General features: G+C 41.9%; 1 protein-coding gene across 2 annotated transcripts in view; it reads right to left on the bottom strand.

Annotated features, from left to right (window-relative positions):
* Positions 1-15,795, bottom strand: part of PAPSS2 (3'-phosphoadenosine 5'-phosphosulfate synthase 2) — a 71,295-nt gene that overhangs the window by 8,654 nt on the left and 46,846 nt on the right. Inside the window, exons 6-11 of one of the 2 annotated variants that reach the window (XM_053306400.1) lie at positions 15,636-15,749; positions 11,764-11,875; positions 9,531-9,560; positions 4,018-4,223; positions 3,048-3,183; positions 717-985 (exon numbers count right to left, since the gene is read on the bottom strand). In XM_053306400.1, the coding sequence (XP_053162375.1) occupies positions 717-985; positions 3,048-3,183; positions 4,018-4,223; positions 9,531-9,560; positions 11,764-11,875; positions 15,636-15,749 (867 nt within the window). The remainder of the gene's footprint in view (positions 1-716; positions 986-3,047; positions 3,184-4,017; positions 4,224-9,530; positions 9,561-11,763; positions 11,876-15,635; positions 15,750-15,795) is intronic. The other variant, XM_053306401.1, reaches the window with a different exon arrangement.

Genomic DNA, 15,795 nt, shown 5'->3' with positions numbered 1-15,795 from the left:
CCTCCTTATGAGGCTGACCCATAGAGGGGGTACACACACTCTAATTGTTGTTCCTCATTACAGATTATGTAATATTAATTAATAAAAGTGGCCCTAGTTCATCCAATCACATGTGTCTTGTCTTTATTAGGTCTGGGTGTGCAACCAGCTGGTGTACCATTGTTTCCATATCTGATAGGTTTTTAGTTTTTTAGTTCTCAGGGGTTTTTTGAATTAACTTTTAAATAAAAACTTTTAAAATTTGTAATTTTAAATGTGGTTTTAGCCTGGTCTTTTAACTTGTTTAATTTTATTAATCTTTTTCTTTACATTGTATCTATTATATTAATGTGAGAAGTATGAGCAGTATATTAATGCTGTGAGCAATAGTGTTGTGAACACCCCGAGCAATAGTGTACTGCTTGGCAATAATAACAATAAAAACTATTCTTAATAATAAAATATAATAATAATAAGCAAAATAGGTCTTATAAAACACAGTAAGCTGGTGGAAGTTTTCTTTTTCAATTATAAATAAAAAGGAATTTCTATTTTTTTATTCTTAAAAACAAAACAGAACAATATTAAAGGAGGAAAACAAGAGAAAAAGTTAGATCAAGAAATATATTAAAGAAGAAAGAGACAGATAGTAGTCGAAAGAGAATCCATTCATAGAAAGAAGCAAAAGAGAGCAGAAAAACCATGTTTTTATAGCTGTTACCCAGGAAATGCCATACCTCTGTTGGTCCAGCATACAACATAGGAGAAGGGAAGATTGCTACAATTGTGGACTTTGGATCCAGAATATGTTCCTCTAGCACTGCAGCATGTTGTTTCATGCGCCACTCAAGGGGCACATCGTCATCCTTGGTCCATCCACCAAGAGGATGCAGGAGCAGCACAGGATGCTTGTAGCCCCTTTCTAGCAGGCGACGTTTGGTATCCTGCATCAGCAGGGCGTGACCATTGTGTACAGGGTTGCGGAGCTGGAAAGCAAACACTGCATCTGAAATTTAAGAAGAGGAAAATGCAGAAGGATCAGGAACATGCAAAACTGAGCAACAGCATAGATTTAAGGACCCTAAAGAGCATGAGGTCTGGACCCCTGCTTCAAGTTAGCCCCACACTGACAAGTACCATACATCAGTCCCACAGAACAGCCTTGTTCTCTGGATCCTTGCCCAACTTGGTTGCTTCTATTTAGCAGGGAAATTGTTAGAGGTGGCCTAGTTGATATCATTAACTCATCACTGAGGGAGTGTAGGATGCCTCTTTGTCTGAAGGAAGCAATGATTAGACCACTTCTTAAGAAGCTTTCCCTAGATCCCTCAGTGATGAATAGTTATAGGCCAGTCTACAATCTCCCATGGTTGGGCAAGGTGATTGAGGGAATGGTGGCTAACCACCTCCAAATGGTTCAAGAGAAAAAGTGTATGCTAAATATATAACATTAAATACAACCATTTTTAAGATTTCTTGGCTTAAAACATTACCACTCACACACATGGACAAGGCCTCTTGTGTCAAGGTAATTATAAAATAACTAAAATCAACATAATTCTGACTTGGAGACTCTTAGCTCCTTGGAGGTCTTTCACTCAGATAATTTCATGAAGGTGCAACATTATTTGTGAAAGGAAATTAATTATTTAGGGCATGTTCCAGCAACTTTGAGTTCCCATTGACTTCAGTGGAAAAGAGTGTACATGTTTAGCTTATTTTCCAAAAGAAAGAAGGCTTATGAGATGACCATGTCTCTGCGTGTGTCTGTGTTCCTCTCGAATAACTTTTGTGTTTACAGTAGGGGTGCATCTACCAATGAGCAACCATGTGTTCTGCACACAGGCTGCCCGGGAGCCACCTTGTGGGAACTGCTGAGAATCGCTTCAAGCCCCACAATTTGCCACCCTGCCTCAGGCTCCCTCCCCCCACCCTGCCTGCCATCACCACAGAACCCCACTCATTGGTCTACTGCTGGCCATGCTAACCACCACCGTTGCTGTAGCTAGATCGTTTCCCTTTGCCAGCCACAATGCAGTAAAATGACATAACCACCCAGTGCCTGTTAGGTATACACTGTAATAGGTGCTGAGTGGTGATTTCATTATACCGTGTCACAGCTCAACAAAGGGAAGCAAGCTGTAAGTGAGCAGAGACCAGTGGCAGCCAACCACTTGCAGCAGTTGAGTGGAGGCCAGGATGACCAGCAGCATGCGGGGTGGGGGGCAGTGGCAACAGTGGCTCACCAAAAAATGTAGACACTGGCTGCTACCAAGGTCACTACACCATTGATTTAGAATCCAATACAAACCAAATTTACAGCACATGGCAGGGGGTCCTATTAGGCGACCCTGACAGGGATATAGTCTTGCTAATCTGCCATGTTGGTTCAAGTTGGTAACCACCCAAAGTATAGGCAATACTCCTTTGTGACTCATGTGCTGACACAAACCAAATTTACAGTAGAGGGTGGGGTCCATAAATAAAAGTCACCATGTTAAAAGCAGCAGAAAGTAGAATCTATCAGCTCTACATAGAATGACTTGTTATTTTTTAAAATGCAAAAGTTGTGTTGCAAAACTTGCAAAAACAGCAACAACCCAACAAAGCCCTATTAAACAATAATAAAACTGTCACGAAGCTGCAGACGACCAAAAAAATAAAAAAGTAACTTTTAAAATAAGAAAATCAGCATCCTTGATTTAAAACTCTCCAAAACCCATCTTTGCAACAGCCTGCTCAGTGCTTTACCGAGCAAGCTTAACAGCACGAACAGCCATATATAGCTGGTTTACTGGGAACTCAAGGAAACTCCTGTTTGGCTTCATGTCTGGGGCTATAAAAGTGGGAGGGGGTGTCAGTCACCTGTCAGGCATTAATACTGGCTGATGGGCTTTTTTGATTTGATAAGCCATATGTCATGGGAATGTGTTTTACATCTTTTCCCAAACAGTTTTAAAATTGGGCCCAGATGAATCTCATTGGACAACTAGTTCCAGAGTTCTCCAGCTACTGTGGAGAAGGTCCCTTCCTAACTGTGAGACACTATCACAAATATTAACACGTACCAGCATTCATTTCTTTAAACTTCTGTCTCAGCTCCAATGGTGTCAAGCGGTATTGGTCCAATCCATCATTCCACTTTATTTTCTCTAGTACGAGGAGGTCTCCACCAGCCAACCAATCTCCGCTTTCCATCACCATCTTTCAAAAGGCATCACCATTAATTAGAATAAGATTATGCTTAAATGTAAAAATAAGGTTACAGCCTCTATCTTCTTCTGAAAAAAATGGGGTTACAGCCTCTATCTTCTTCTAAAGAAGAGTTTTTATTAGGGAGATACTGTGGATTTCTATTAAAATAGCCCAACTGTAGCAGCGGTGGCCAAACTACGGTTGGAGTTCCAGTATGGGTCTGCGTTCATTTTCAGAATGAATAAAAATTGAACTCAGCAGGGCCTTTAGTTCATTTTCTGTATCTTCTGCAACAAATGTGATGTGTAACAAATTAGTAGGCTTGGAGTTCAGCGGTACTATAACTGAGCCTAATTATTCATTTAAAATGCTTTAACTTCACTTTTCCAAATGCTTGAGGCAGTTTTCAGTGGTTTACATACCACAATGAAAAAAAATTCAATTACTAACAAAATTATAGCACTGCAGACACAATAATTGGTTTTTCCAGCTGTCCCATAGCATGACAACATGAAAAACAGCCAATAGCTCTCAATGTCTAAAAACTTTCACAAACTAGTAAGCTCTATATAGCTATCAAGAGGGCAGGAAGAAGGTATGCAATTGCCCCTCTTGAGAGAGGTCATGCCACTGACCTGGGGCCACTACCAAGAAGGTCCTGTTTCTTATCACTATTGACTTGTAGACAGATACTTTATTTATGGCCAATGGCCAAAACAAGACTATTGACTTGTACATCCTTTACTGGGGGAATGCAGAGCACATGATCTCAACAGAAAGGCAAATTCTTTCATATTGTATTGCTGCAAAAATGAATGAACTGTTGGTGCTGCATTCACTTACTTTTACATGTGGATGCTTTGCACATGTGGTCCCCCATATACGTGCACAGCGTTCTTCCTTCCTGTGCTCAAAAAATTCAGGATGCTTTAGTATTGCAATCCTCCGCCCATTGTACTCCAGGGTAAATGCACTGCAACCTTCCAGACGTTTCTTGTCTTCTGCAGTTATCGGAAGTACTATGGGAATGCTCAGGTTAATAACGCCATCTGTTAAAAGAACAATGTCATATTTAACCTAAAGAAAAACAATATATCTGAAAAAAAAGTAGCTAAGTGATAGGGATGTGCATGGAATGAGATTCAAGCTCTGAATCGCGGCACATTCCCCATATCTTTAACAGGGAGAAGAGCAGGTCCATACGTGCTCCTCCTCTGCTTGCCGCCACAGGAAGTTGGATGGTGCTCCCTCCAGCTAAGATTGCGCACTGGCAGGGCATCTCCCAGCTGCACTCGTGCAACGCCGGCACACACATGGATTGTTGCAGTGCTCTAGAAAATTGGCTGATTTGAATAGCAGTCTAGACTGTGGAAGTGCGATGTGAACTTGAAAAAAGGCCAAAAGGCTATTTTCTGTTGTTTACTAGCTATATTAGAAAGTGAACTGTGATTAGTACAGCTGTATCCATAGTAGAGCATGTAGTGGTCTAGGTTTTGCACATTCAACCTGCACTAATATTTAACTATGAAATAGCTGCCAACACTGTGCTGACATCTCCATGACATGAAGAGCAGTGTTATTAGCACTGGATATCCTATTCTCATTGAAAAGGTACACTATGTACCTTCTAGTTGCATCATACCTGCAGTTTCCAATAGTAGAGAGATAATTGAATTTAACCCTTCTTTTTCAATATAAAACTTTGGATCCAGTCACTATAGCAGGTGTTTTGTTTTGTTTTTTGCTTTCACATCAGCTGCACACAACTATTATGCACAGGATCCTGCTCTCCATATGCTTCTGCTGAACTCTGCTGTCTTATGTGCTGACTTACTGTGAATTACGAATTATGATGTCCACAATTTCTTCCCTGTACACTTCAGAATAATTAAGAAGAGAGTTTACTTCCTACATGCACTCCATAAAGAAACTACTGTTAGGGTTGCCACTTATTTTGTTTTTAATCCTGTTCTGGTCCCTTTAATAGAATTCCCACATGAAGAATTTAAGAAGGTGAGGCTTCCCTCATCATCTCACCTTCTTAAGCACCAGTTGCTTTGTTCTGCATGCCAGGCCTCAGTTACAAGGAGAGGATCATCAGGGCCAGTTAATGCTGGCAACTCTTATGACTAGAAAGCAATAAGTCTTTAACTCAACCCTAAACAGGGTCACAGAAGCACCCTGTAGGAGGGCTGTTAGGCACTCCCGATCCACAGTTGTGTGAACTCAGAAATCAAGGGAGGAGAGGGGAGAGTGATCATGTGGGAGGCAGGAGCTGGGCAGGATAGACATGGCCTACTCACATTCCGTCAAGCAACGTTTTACCGAGGGTGCACAAAAAGTCACTGTAGTCTGCTCCTACTTCTCACACAATCACTCTCCCCTTCTCCTTCCTTGATTTCTGAATTCTCACAACCATGGGTCAAAAGTGCCCACAGCTCTCTGACCCCGGCTGGGGACTCCTCCAACCTTGTTTAGGGTCGTGTGATATATACCATATTTTTCGGACCATAAGACGCACCTGACCATAAGACGCACCCAGTTTTTAGAGCAGGAAAACAAGAAAAAAAATATTCTGAACCAAATAGTACTGGTATACTAAAATAATCCCCCCGGATTAGGGGCCGAATCGGCCCAAGCTACTGCCGCCGCCGCCCGCCCGCCCGCCCTCCCAGCTGCCCGAGTTCTCACTCACTCTTCGGAACTCCCAGGCGTACTTTGCGCCCAAAGCACCAGTTCGGGCCGAGGCTTTGCAGAGAGAGGAGCTCTGTTTGTGAGCTCCTCTCTCCTTCTCCAATTGCGGGTCCCTGATCGGCCCGACTGACGCGGGCCGAAGAAGGTGGTGAGGACTCGGGCAGCTGGGAGGGCGGGTGGGCAGGCGGCAGTGGCTGTAGCTTGGGCTGATTCGGCCCCTAATCCAGGCAGGGGGGCGGCTGGTGTCCTGCCGCCCCAATTAATCAAATAATTACGGCGGCAAGCAAGAGAGCGGCGGGAGGGGTAAGTAAACCCTCCCGCTGCTCTTAAAGGTACCCCCCCACCCAGTGCCGGACCGCAGTTTCCGGTTCCGTGCACACCCCTACTGGACAGCATTCGGACTATAAGACGCACCCTCATTTCCCCCCCACTTTTTTGGGGGGGGGAGTGCGTCTTATGGTCCGAAAAATATGGTACTTCATCTAGTGGACAACACTACACATGAAGAACTATAAAATCTAGATGAAATGCAGGGAGCTGAAAGGTTGGCGATTAAGATGCACAGATATCAAAAGCTGATGAGGTAAAGGGGTTTGGGACGTCTCTGGTCAGGAGCAGAAGAGTTTGGGGACCTGGCTATGGCACAGAGTCAAGCCTATACTTCTTCTTGCCTCTCCAGCTCTGGCTGCTATCCACTTCTCAGCTGAGCAGACTAAAACTGAATGCTCAGTAGTAAAGTAAAGTTGTGCCAACAAGTCAGTGTTGACTCCTGGTGACCACAGAGCCGTGTGGTTTTCTTTGGTAGAATACAGAAGGGGTTTACCATTGCCATCTCCCCCACAGCGTGAGAAGATGCCTTTCAGCATCTTCCTATATCGCTGCTGCCTGATATAAGTGTTTCCCATAGTCTGGGAAGCACTCCCATAGTCTGGGAAACATACCAGTAGGGATTCGAACTGGGAACCTCTTGCTCCCTAGGCAAGTTACTTCCCCACTGCACCATCAGTAGACTAGAGGTTAATTCACACCAAGGTAAGGGGGTATAATACCAGAATGTACACAAATTATCTCATAATTTAGATTTGTAGCATGTCTGCCAAAAAGGTTGGCCTCTGCTGTGTTACTGCCTCAGGTGTGTGTGTGTGTGTGTGTGTGTGTGTGTGTGTGTGTGTGTTTTCAAGAGCTTGTTTGTCCAATGCTTGTCCTACTGAAATCTTTTTGCAATGTATTTTGATTTGCTGGAGGCTGAATTGGATATTGTGGTTGTGAGCAGTATAGGGGACCTTGTGCCACCTTTAAACTTGCCCTGGGACCCCACAGAAGCTTCTACTGGGCCAGCTGAGCCTGAGTCTAATGCACACCAAGGTGGAGCCATTTGGCACAAGCCTTGGCAGGCTGCTACTGGTGGACTTGTGGAAGCAGGTTCAGAGAGAGAGGGATGAGAATCTGAGCTGCCATCTGAGCTGCTACCCACAAGGTAGTTCCCCCTCAGCTGGCTGAAAGCATCAATGTGAAGCACCCAAAGAGGAGAAGGGCCCCCCAAGACAAGGGGACAAGAGAACCAGCCATAACAGCTGTGGAGCCTCCCCTCTCTTCCAGGTATCAAGAGTTGGGTAGCGCTGCACATGAATTTGGCAACAATCCAATAAAATCTTCCTGAAGCAAGCTCCTGTCTCTGTCTCATACCTGATCACTCATATGGTCAACCCCAACCCCTTTGAGGTGGAGTTCCCTGCTAGGGATAGGGGCATTCCTGACAGCAGTATACATCAATACCAAAATAGATTTTGAAAGACCTCAATGAATTCAAGATTTACCTGGGGTAAGTCAGGTTGGCCTTTATTTACAGCTCCATACATGGTTCACCTTGATCCATCAGTTTCTTGCACGCACACCAGTATATGAACAATTGTGTATGCACAGCAGAAGGGCATGTCAGAGTTTACAGGAATATAGGAAGCTCCCTTGTACCAATGGTCAGATCATTGGTCCATCTAGTTCGATATTGTCTACACTGACTGGCAGCGATTCTCCGAGGTTTCAGGCAGGAGGACTTGCCCAGCCCTACCTGGAGGTGCCTGGGATTGAATCTGGAATCTTCTGCATGCAAAACAGATACTCCACCATTGAGCTACGGCTCCATCCCCACTATGTGCCCATTCCTGTTCTAGAATGACCCATATTTTTGATACAGCAACAACCATAACAATTTCTTTTCATTGACTGCATCAAATGCTTGCAAATTAAATAAGTTATTTTCTGACCTTTGGGCTTCACAAGTGGTTTCTTTCTTTTTACCATAATTCAGTTTCTTTCAGATTACAGCTGATTTCTTATTAAGCTCCTTCTTAAAGAGTAATGTAGACATTCATTACACTTTTCAATTGTTATCCTTTGTCCAAAGATGAGTTTACTTCTGAACATCAAACTATACTTCAGCCGTTTGTTTTATTTCTTATCTTGTGTCTCTGTGCCAGAACATTTGTAATCTGCTCAGTCATGTGTTGTTCTCCTTGGATAACTATTTCCTTAGATAATTTAAACCCACAATCCATTTGTTTCCCATGAAATCACAGTGAACTTACCAAATTTTGTTGACATTTTAAAAACTTTTTGTTGCAAATATAATAAACGTTTTTTGAAATTTTCAATTCAAAAAATATGATCAATGAACAAATTAAAAATGAAGTATGATGGTAGTTTTATTTATCCATGTAATACAAATGATTTTCATTATGATTTGAAAGTAAATTTAAATGGATTTTACCATTATTTTAACTATTCTATCTTGTCTATCTGATTATTTTGACACTAGGTAGGTTATGCTATCCTTATATTAAATGTTATATTTACATTTTATATTCACAAAGTCTGTACGTCATCCATGTTTAATTCATGCATAATCAGGGACTTTTAAAAGAAGTACTTTAATATTGTGATTCAACCAGATATATTTTTCTTTGTTTAGCCCTTTCAATTGTCTCACCAAAATTCTTTGAAAATTTATATTTTAGAGTAAAAATCCATCAATTGCCTTATCATGTGATATCAAGTGTCCAATTCATAAAATCAACATCAAAAAGGTTGATTAAATGACTTGGAATTAACAATTTACGAAATTATTTCCATTTTCATGTGTAATATAACTTAGGCCTGCTCAGCATATGATCCACCAAGTCTAATGCAACGCTACAAGTCAGGTTCATCTGGACTTCATAAATGTCCTGTTTTTGCTGCTTACCTATGACTGCAAAAACAGTGGTGGGGGTAGGGGAGAAGAGATGTTAAGCATCTGGCAGGCCACATTGTTAATGAGCTGCATTTGGCTCAGTGGTTGACTTGTTCTGCATGCCTGATAGAGTGCAATCATATAACAGACACATGTGCAGTTCTTAGTGCAAGTCTGATCCATGGAAGCATTAGGTCCTTTGCCATGAACTTCAGTGGAATCAGGCTTGTGATCAGGAAAAGTCACGTTTCCAGCCAATTAAAAGATGCTGGAGAAATCTGGTATTAACTGGTTGGATCATGAATATACTCATACTGATTCCAGTCTTCTGTATCAAATTTTCATTTCCATAACATATATTTTCTAACTTCTAGGGAAAATCTCTTAACTGTAATTATTTGCATACCATTGTGAAAAACAACGGAATACGTACCATGCTTGGGTCTATCAACTCTACCCCTTCCTGGCAAAATATAAACACAATTACCAAGCACATTTTAACAGCCTCCTTCCCTCAAATAGCCTCTATAATGTCAATGATGCATCAGGCCCATGTCCTCCTTCCAAGCAGCTTATGGGTATCCAGGCACCCAACCCATCAAGAAGATCTATATGTGGAAAGAAGCTTCCATATGTGCAACTGGTACTGATGCAGATGAATATTCCCCATATATATAATGATGTTCATAAAGATTTAGTGAAGTGGCTGGATGTGTGTGTCTTGATGAAAATGTGGAAGTGTATCCCTATTCTGGGACACTAGTCACCACACATGACTAGTTATATGTGACTAGAGTTGGATGACGGCTGTTTTATCACAATTTTATCCTTGCACCAGCCCTGTAAAAGGGATTAGGCCAAAAGATCGTGGGTGCTATCTAGCAGAAGTTTGTTTTTTAATTAAATCGACTGCAAGTATTGAATGGGGTTCGGTCACAAATAAAGCTGGTGATGGACAATAGTTTTTTCCAGAGAACTGATGGTGGTATACAAGAGGGATCAATGATCATAGCGTGTGCCCAGACCTCATTTTCACCTCTGGTAAACAAGCTGCAGGTTTTGTATTGTTTCCAAAGCCAGCAAAACCTGTAATGTCAAGAAGCAACAGTGGGACATATGTAGGAATGTGCACCAACTGTTCACACTCTCCCAGAAGGGCAAGTGGGGTTGCTTTAAGGAACAGGGAAGGTGCTGATTACCTGTCAGCCCCTGATCCACTGTTTTCCTCCCATCGGCACTCTCCAAAACAGCAGGCGCGCTGGGCTGCAGCATTCCTGCTTGTGCCGCGATCAGTGCAGCCATGCTCATGGCCAACATGCATGCGCATGCGTGCTGTGCACGTAGGCCATGAGCATGGCTATGCTGATCGGGGCACAAGCAGGAACGCTGCAGTCTAGCACACCCACTGCTTTGGAGAGTGCCAGCAGGGGAGAAGCAGTGCGGTGGGGGCTGAAACGTAGGTAGCACATTCCCTGTCCCTTAAAGCAACCCCCCCGCCCCACAACTCTTCAAACCAGTTTGAATGCTGGCTGATTTAATTGGAACAGGGAAGGTGCTGCTTACCTGTCAGCCCCTGCTCCACTGCTCCAGGAAGGGAGCACCAAATTGGTTCGTGTACATCCCTAGAAATATGAGTGTAAACTACAGGAAGGGATGACTCTCTTAAACCACTTTAATTTCTCTTGAAGACCATTTGGTTTGTTATTACTATTAACAAACTATTAAGTTTGTTTTTTTAAAAACTATTAAGTGAAAAATATTAACTTAGTCTCCTAACTTACTTGAGTTGTATTGGTTTCAATAGGCCTTAATCATGATTAACCTTTCCTTCATTATTCCCAGAAAATGGTCCAAGATCATCCAATGAGGTTTACTGGGAAGCAGAAATTTAAGAAGTCTCCACAATCAAGCAATTTTTCTAATGTATCACATTCTAAGCCTGGGGACTTTACAATCTGAGACATAACCCAAGGACCATCTTTGGAAACACTGGGGTTATTCACATGTGCAGACAAAACTGGGCCAAGGAAGCCCAGCCTGGTTTTGCTGGCGCATATGAACTGCTAGGAGCCATGCGGTTCCTGGCAGTGACATGGCAGCAAACCCACTTAGGCAGCCTGCTGCTTAGCCCAGGTTTTGGGCAGAGGGTGCCCTTAAACTGGGCTTAGTGCTCATGTGTCAGTGATGCACAGCTCCGCATGGCACCCACACATGAGTAGCCTGCTGGTCAGTGCCGGGTGGATCCCTTTTCCCACTGATTGTGAAAAGGGGCTCATTGATTGACTGACTAAAATGTTCCCTTATATTTCAAGGATAATTTGTCTGGAAGTGTGGAACTACTCCTCCAAAGCAGGGAGAGGGCTAAGAAACCCCACTGTGCTCACTGAACTCACTGTGCAATCCTCTGAGGGGAGCCTATGAATTATTTTGGTTCATTTGGGAAGGTATAACATACAGCACAAATTTACTTGATTGTGATCAGTATATTTTTCCTATTTCTTATCAACACTAATCACCCAATGTAATGCTAAGGCTAATTATTTCAATTAACAGCTACACTTCATTCATTTCAAGGTAAAGGGTGCTATAAATGGATTTCTACAACTGAATGTCCAAAAATGTTCATGTAGGCAGACAAAAGCTCTTTAGCAACCAGAAAATCATACCATTGAGCAAGGTGCCAAAATGGATAACTTGCAAGTATTCTTTCTCACGCATAAACCCTTTCAACGGAGTGGCCCAACCTTCACTTAGGACTTGAACCCACTGTAGATCCAGCTGGAGAGAAAAAAAACATGCAAACACAGAGTACATGGCAGATTTTTTTTCTGAAAAAAAATCTTTGGTAAGAACTGTCTTCTTTTACCCTTTAAATCAAAGCTGTCTTGCAAAAGCCTTATAATTATTTTCCAATAAAATAAGCTAATCCAACTCTGTGGACCAAAATATACTTTCATTTAGATATATGTATGACAGATATTACAAATAAATAAAATACAAGCACTTACATTGCCTTCACTACAAGAACATAGATTTCGTGTATTCATGATAAAAACAATGGCATACATCATCAACATCATTTATTCTTTTCTAGTAAACTTCCATCATTATGCTAGGCATGGTATTTGCAGAGCAAACGCTAACATATAATGAAAAGCCCTGGGAATAAAATGTGGACTCTGTATGTAGAGGTACATTGCACATCCTCATGGAGATCCTTCTTGGTTCAAGGTGAGATCAAATAGTGTCAGTCCTTTGCCCCGATGCAACATTGTCCCTCAGAACAATGAAGTATTTTTCCATATAGGAGTGAATGTGGCAGCCATCAACTTATAAAGAAATAAATAAAAGGTATACTTGAGACATCACAACATGGGGGCTGCTCCTGGCCTCTGGTGACTTCGATGTCTGGTTTTGGCTCCCCTGTCCAGGTATGTCCCAAACGACATCCTATTTAGAGCCAGCCCACACCTATAGACACTCAGTCCAAGTACTGTTCCTTGGTCAATCTAGAGCAGGGTTGGTCAACCTGAAACCCTCCAGCTGCTGTTGGACTACACCTTCCATAATTCCTGGTTAATGGCCATTGTGGTTGGGGATTATGGGAGCTGTAATCTACAACAGTTATAGTGCCTCAAGTTGTACTGGAGGTGGTTTCCACACTGCCCATCCTGCTATGGGCATTAAAAAAACAACCACCACCAATTGAGTTCTGCAAGGACATTGTTCTGCAAATGCCTAAAATTGCTCACATGAAGTTGTGTGACACTATGGCCATTATTTCCAATTACTGTTGTATCACACAATGACATCTGCACAATTTTAGGCATTCTGGAACTGCACAAACTCTGATTTTTTTAAAAAATAAATGTGCGCAACTGCACGAGTGGTGTGGAAATTGCCTGCAGACACAACCTTTATTAGGACTGACCAAAACGATACAAAATCTTTTGAGTTCTTAAGCTTGCGAAAGATTTTGTGTAATTTTATTGGTCGTAATTTACTAGAATTGTTACTTTTGGAAGTTTCTAATGGACCAACAAGGCTATTGACCATTTTTTAATACAAAACTAGTAACCGCAGCTCTATTCAGTATCAGAATTAAGAAACAGCATGGATAACTGAGTATTAATCAGTATTAGTCAGAGTATTAATTGTTCAAGAGCTCAGATGAAAAACACAGCCACCTTCATCCTTTGAGTCTATAAGCTACAGTCTTGCCTTCAAATACTAACCTAGGTTGATCTTTATTACCTTTTGAGACTGGACATTCTGACCAGTCTAGTATTTCTGAAGAAACTAAAGGACAGGCTTGCAATGGCCTGACCTGAATCTTCAAGGACATAGATGCATAATGACTGCATCTGCAAATATAAGCCAGCAGATGGCTGCATATGTAATCAGAAACATTTTGTGTACTCTTGCACTGTGATGAAATGCACGAAAGAGAAAAAGAAGTTGGGAACAAACCCAGCTGAAAACATTGACTACAGTGGTTGCTGAGTATTTTTCATACACAAGAGACAAAAACAGAACACGCCAACACTCCAACCTTCTCCTCCAGCTGTTTATTGTAGAGGACAATTGTTAGTAGCAGCAAGCTGTTTTTCATGGAAATCTATCTGCCATCCCTGGTCTTATTGAGCAATACTAGATAAATTTCAGAGGAAACAGGGATTTCCAAGAACATAGTTTGAAAAACATTGAACTAAGAACTTTCGTTACCAATGGGCTCCCGTTGTCATTTTTATTTTGATTCTGACTCCCCGAGTCTTGGCAATTGGCCAGTCTCATTAGTGTGTGTTACAACACCATAGCATTGTGATCCACCCAGGTTAGCAGAGAGCAAAAGGTCTTTCTGGGCCGCTTTCCATTGTATAGACAGTAACACCCAACAGTGACAGTGGCAGAGCTCACTGATGGATAAAATTTTGCCCGGAGCCTGATTCTATAAATGACATACGGATGGTTACAAAGAAAAGTATTTCGCAACTGGTCTGCTGCAGCACAGTAGTGTGCCATGGAACATTAAGCCATGCTGATACAGATCCAAAGGTGGGCCGTTTAAGCTCTCTGTTTTGGGAGCTGCCCCTGGTGCATAAGGGAGCTAGCCAACTCCTAAATAAGCACACCAGTAAATAAAAATGGTGTGGTGGCTTTGCCACTGCAAAAATTAGAAGGAGGGGAACAGTTCGGGGTGGGGCAGTGTGCCACAATTTTTTTTGGTGGGAGGGATTTCAGTGTACTCAGATAACAATGGGGGACACCGATACAGAAAGCAGAGGCGTGGACCACACTCTAAAACAAACCTACTCATCTATGCTGTTCTCCTATATTGCATCTAATGAAATGGCTTGTAGCACACAAAAGCTTATGCCTCAATAAACTGCAAGGTTTTAAGATTGCACTGAACTCTTGTTTACTTACCACATTCTTCAGCCACTGCTCTCCCGGGTGTTTAAAGTGATTTACAATAAAAATTATAATGTTCACAATCAACACCTACAAAGATCACTTTAAAATGCACTAAAAACAGAAAAGCAGCAGTAAAAAGCAAAAAGCTGCTATTAAAAGTAAGAACTAGTAAAAAGAAGCCAGTAAAAAAATCTGTGCTGGGAATTTTTTTTAAATGGTACATTCTTCTCAGAGACAATCCAAGGCATTTAGGTGCCTGAGGCAGAAAGTTCAAACAGTGCCCTTTCCTTGGTGGTAAAAGTATAAGGATAAATGACAAGTTGGTGCCTTTTAGTGGTATCTCTAAATCTGCCTCCTGAGGCAGACTGCCTTAAACTACTTACTGACAAGACCAGCCTTAGGAACACAGGAATGTTCCTATGTATAAGGGGTATAAGTCCCCATATATATTATGCCCCCTTATATCCTCTTGCTATAAGTCAAGACCATTGGTCTATCTAACTCAGAATTATCTTCATTGATTGGCAGTGGCTCTCCAAGGTGTCACAGGAGTTTCCCCCAGCCCTATCTGGAGATGCCAGGGATTGAACCTGAGACCTGCATGCAAATCAGATGCTCTCTCCTTGAGCTTTGGCCCCATCCCCCAGCAACTCTGGGTCTTCTTCACTTCCGGGGCTGATCCTGTCACTAAGCAGATAGAAAGCCACAGGGGCTGGAATTCCTTCTTGGGAAGACTGTTTTTACAGCATGAGTGCTACTGTCAAGAATGTTCAGTGCCACACATTGATAGACTGTACCTCTCTAACAGGTGGTATACAAAGCAAAGTGTCATTCCTAGATCTAAGAGCAGGGAGGGATGTATGTGTGAAGGCACCCTCAAATGATTGTTGGCTTTGCTATAAACAGATGAACACAACTATAGTTTTAGCTACATTTAAACTAAACACAGATTGTGAGCCCTTGGGGGACAGGGAGCCATTTAATTATTTTTATATGTATATATGTATGTATGTATGTATGTATGTATGTATGTATGTATGTATGTATACCACTTCAGGAACTTTTGTTGGAAAAAGGTATATAAATATTCATTTTATTCATATTCAAAGAATGAGTCTCCTACCTTGGTAATCTTTATAAAAGGCAGCTTATTGGCTTCAGCCCGTGCTTGTTCAATCTGATTTTCAGGGACAAACAGTTCAAGAACTTCTTTGATTGCAGTTGGAGGAACAATGTTCTGGGGGAGAAACAGAAGATATAAGGGACTGGATGAAAAACATTAC

The sequence above is a fragment of the Hemicordylus capensis genome, chromosome 3 (genome assembly GCF_027244095.1).
Source record: "Hemicordylus capensis ecotype Gifberg chromosome 3, rHemCap1.1.pri, whole genome shotgun sequence".
Classification (NCBI taxonomy): Eukaryota; Metazoa; Chordata; class Lepidosauria; order Squamata; family Cordylidae; genus Hemicordylus; species Hemicordylus capensis.
This window is presented reverse-complemented; position numbering and strand designations above follow the sequence as displayed.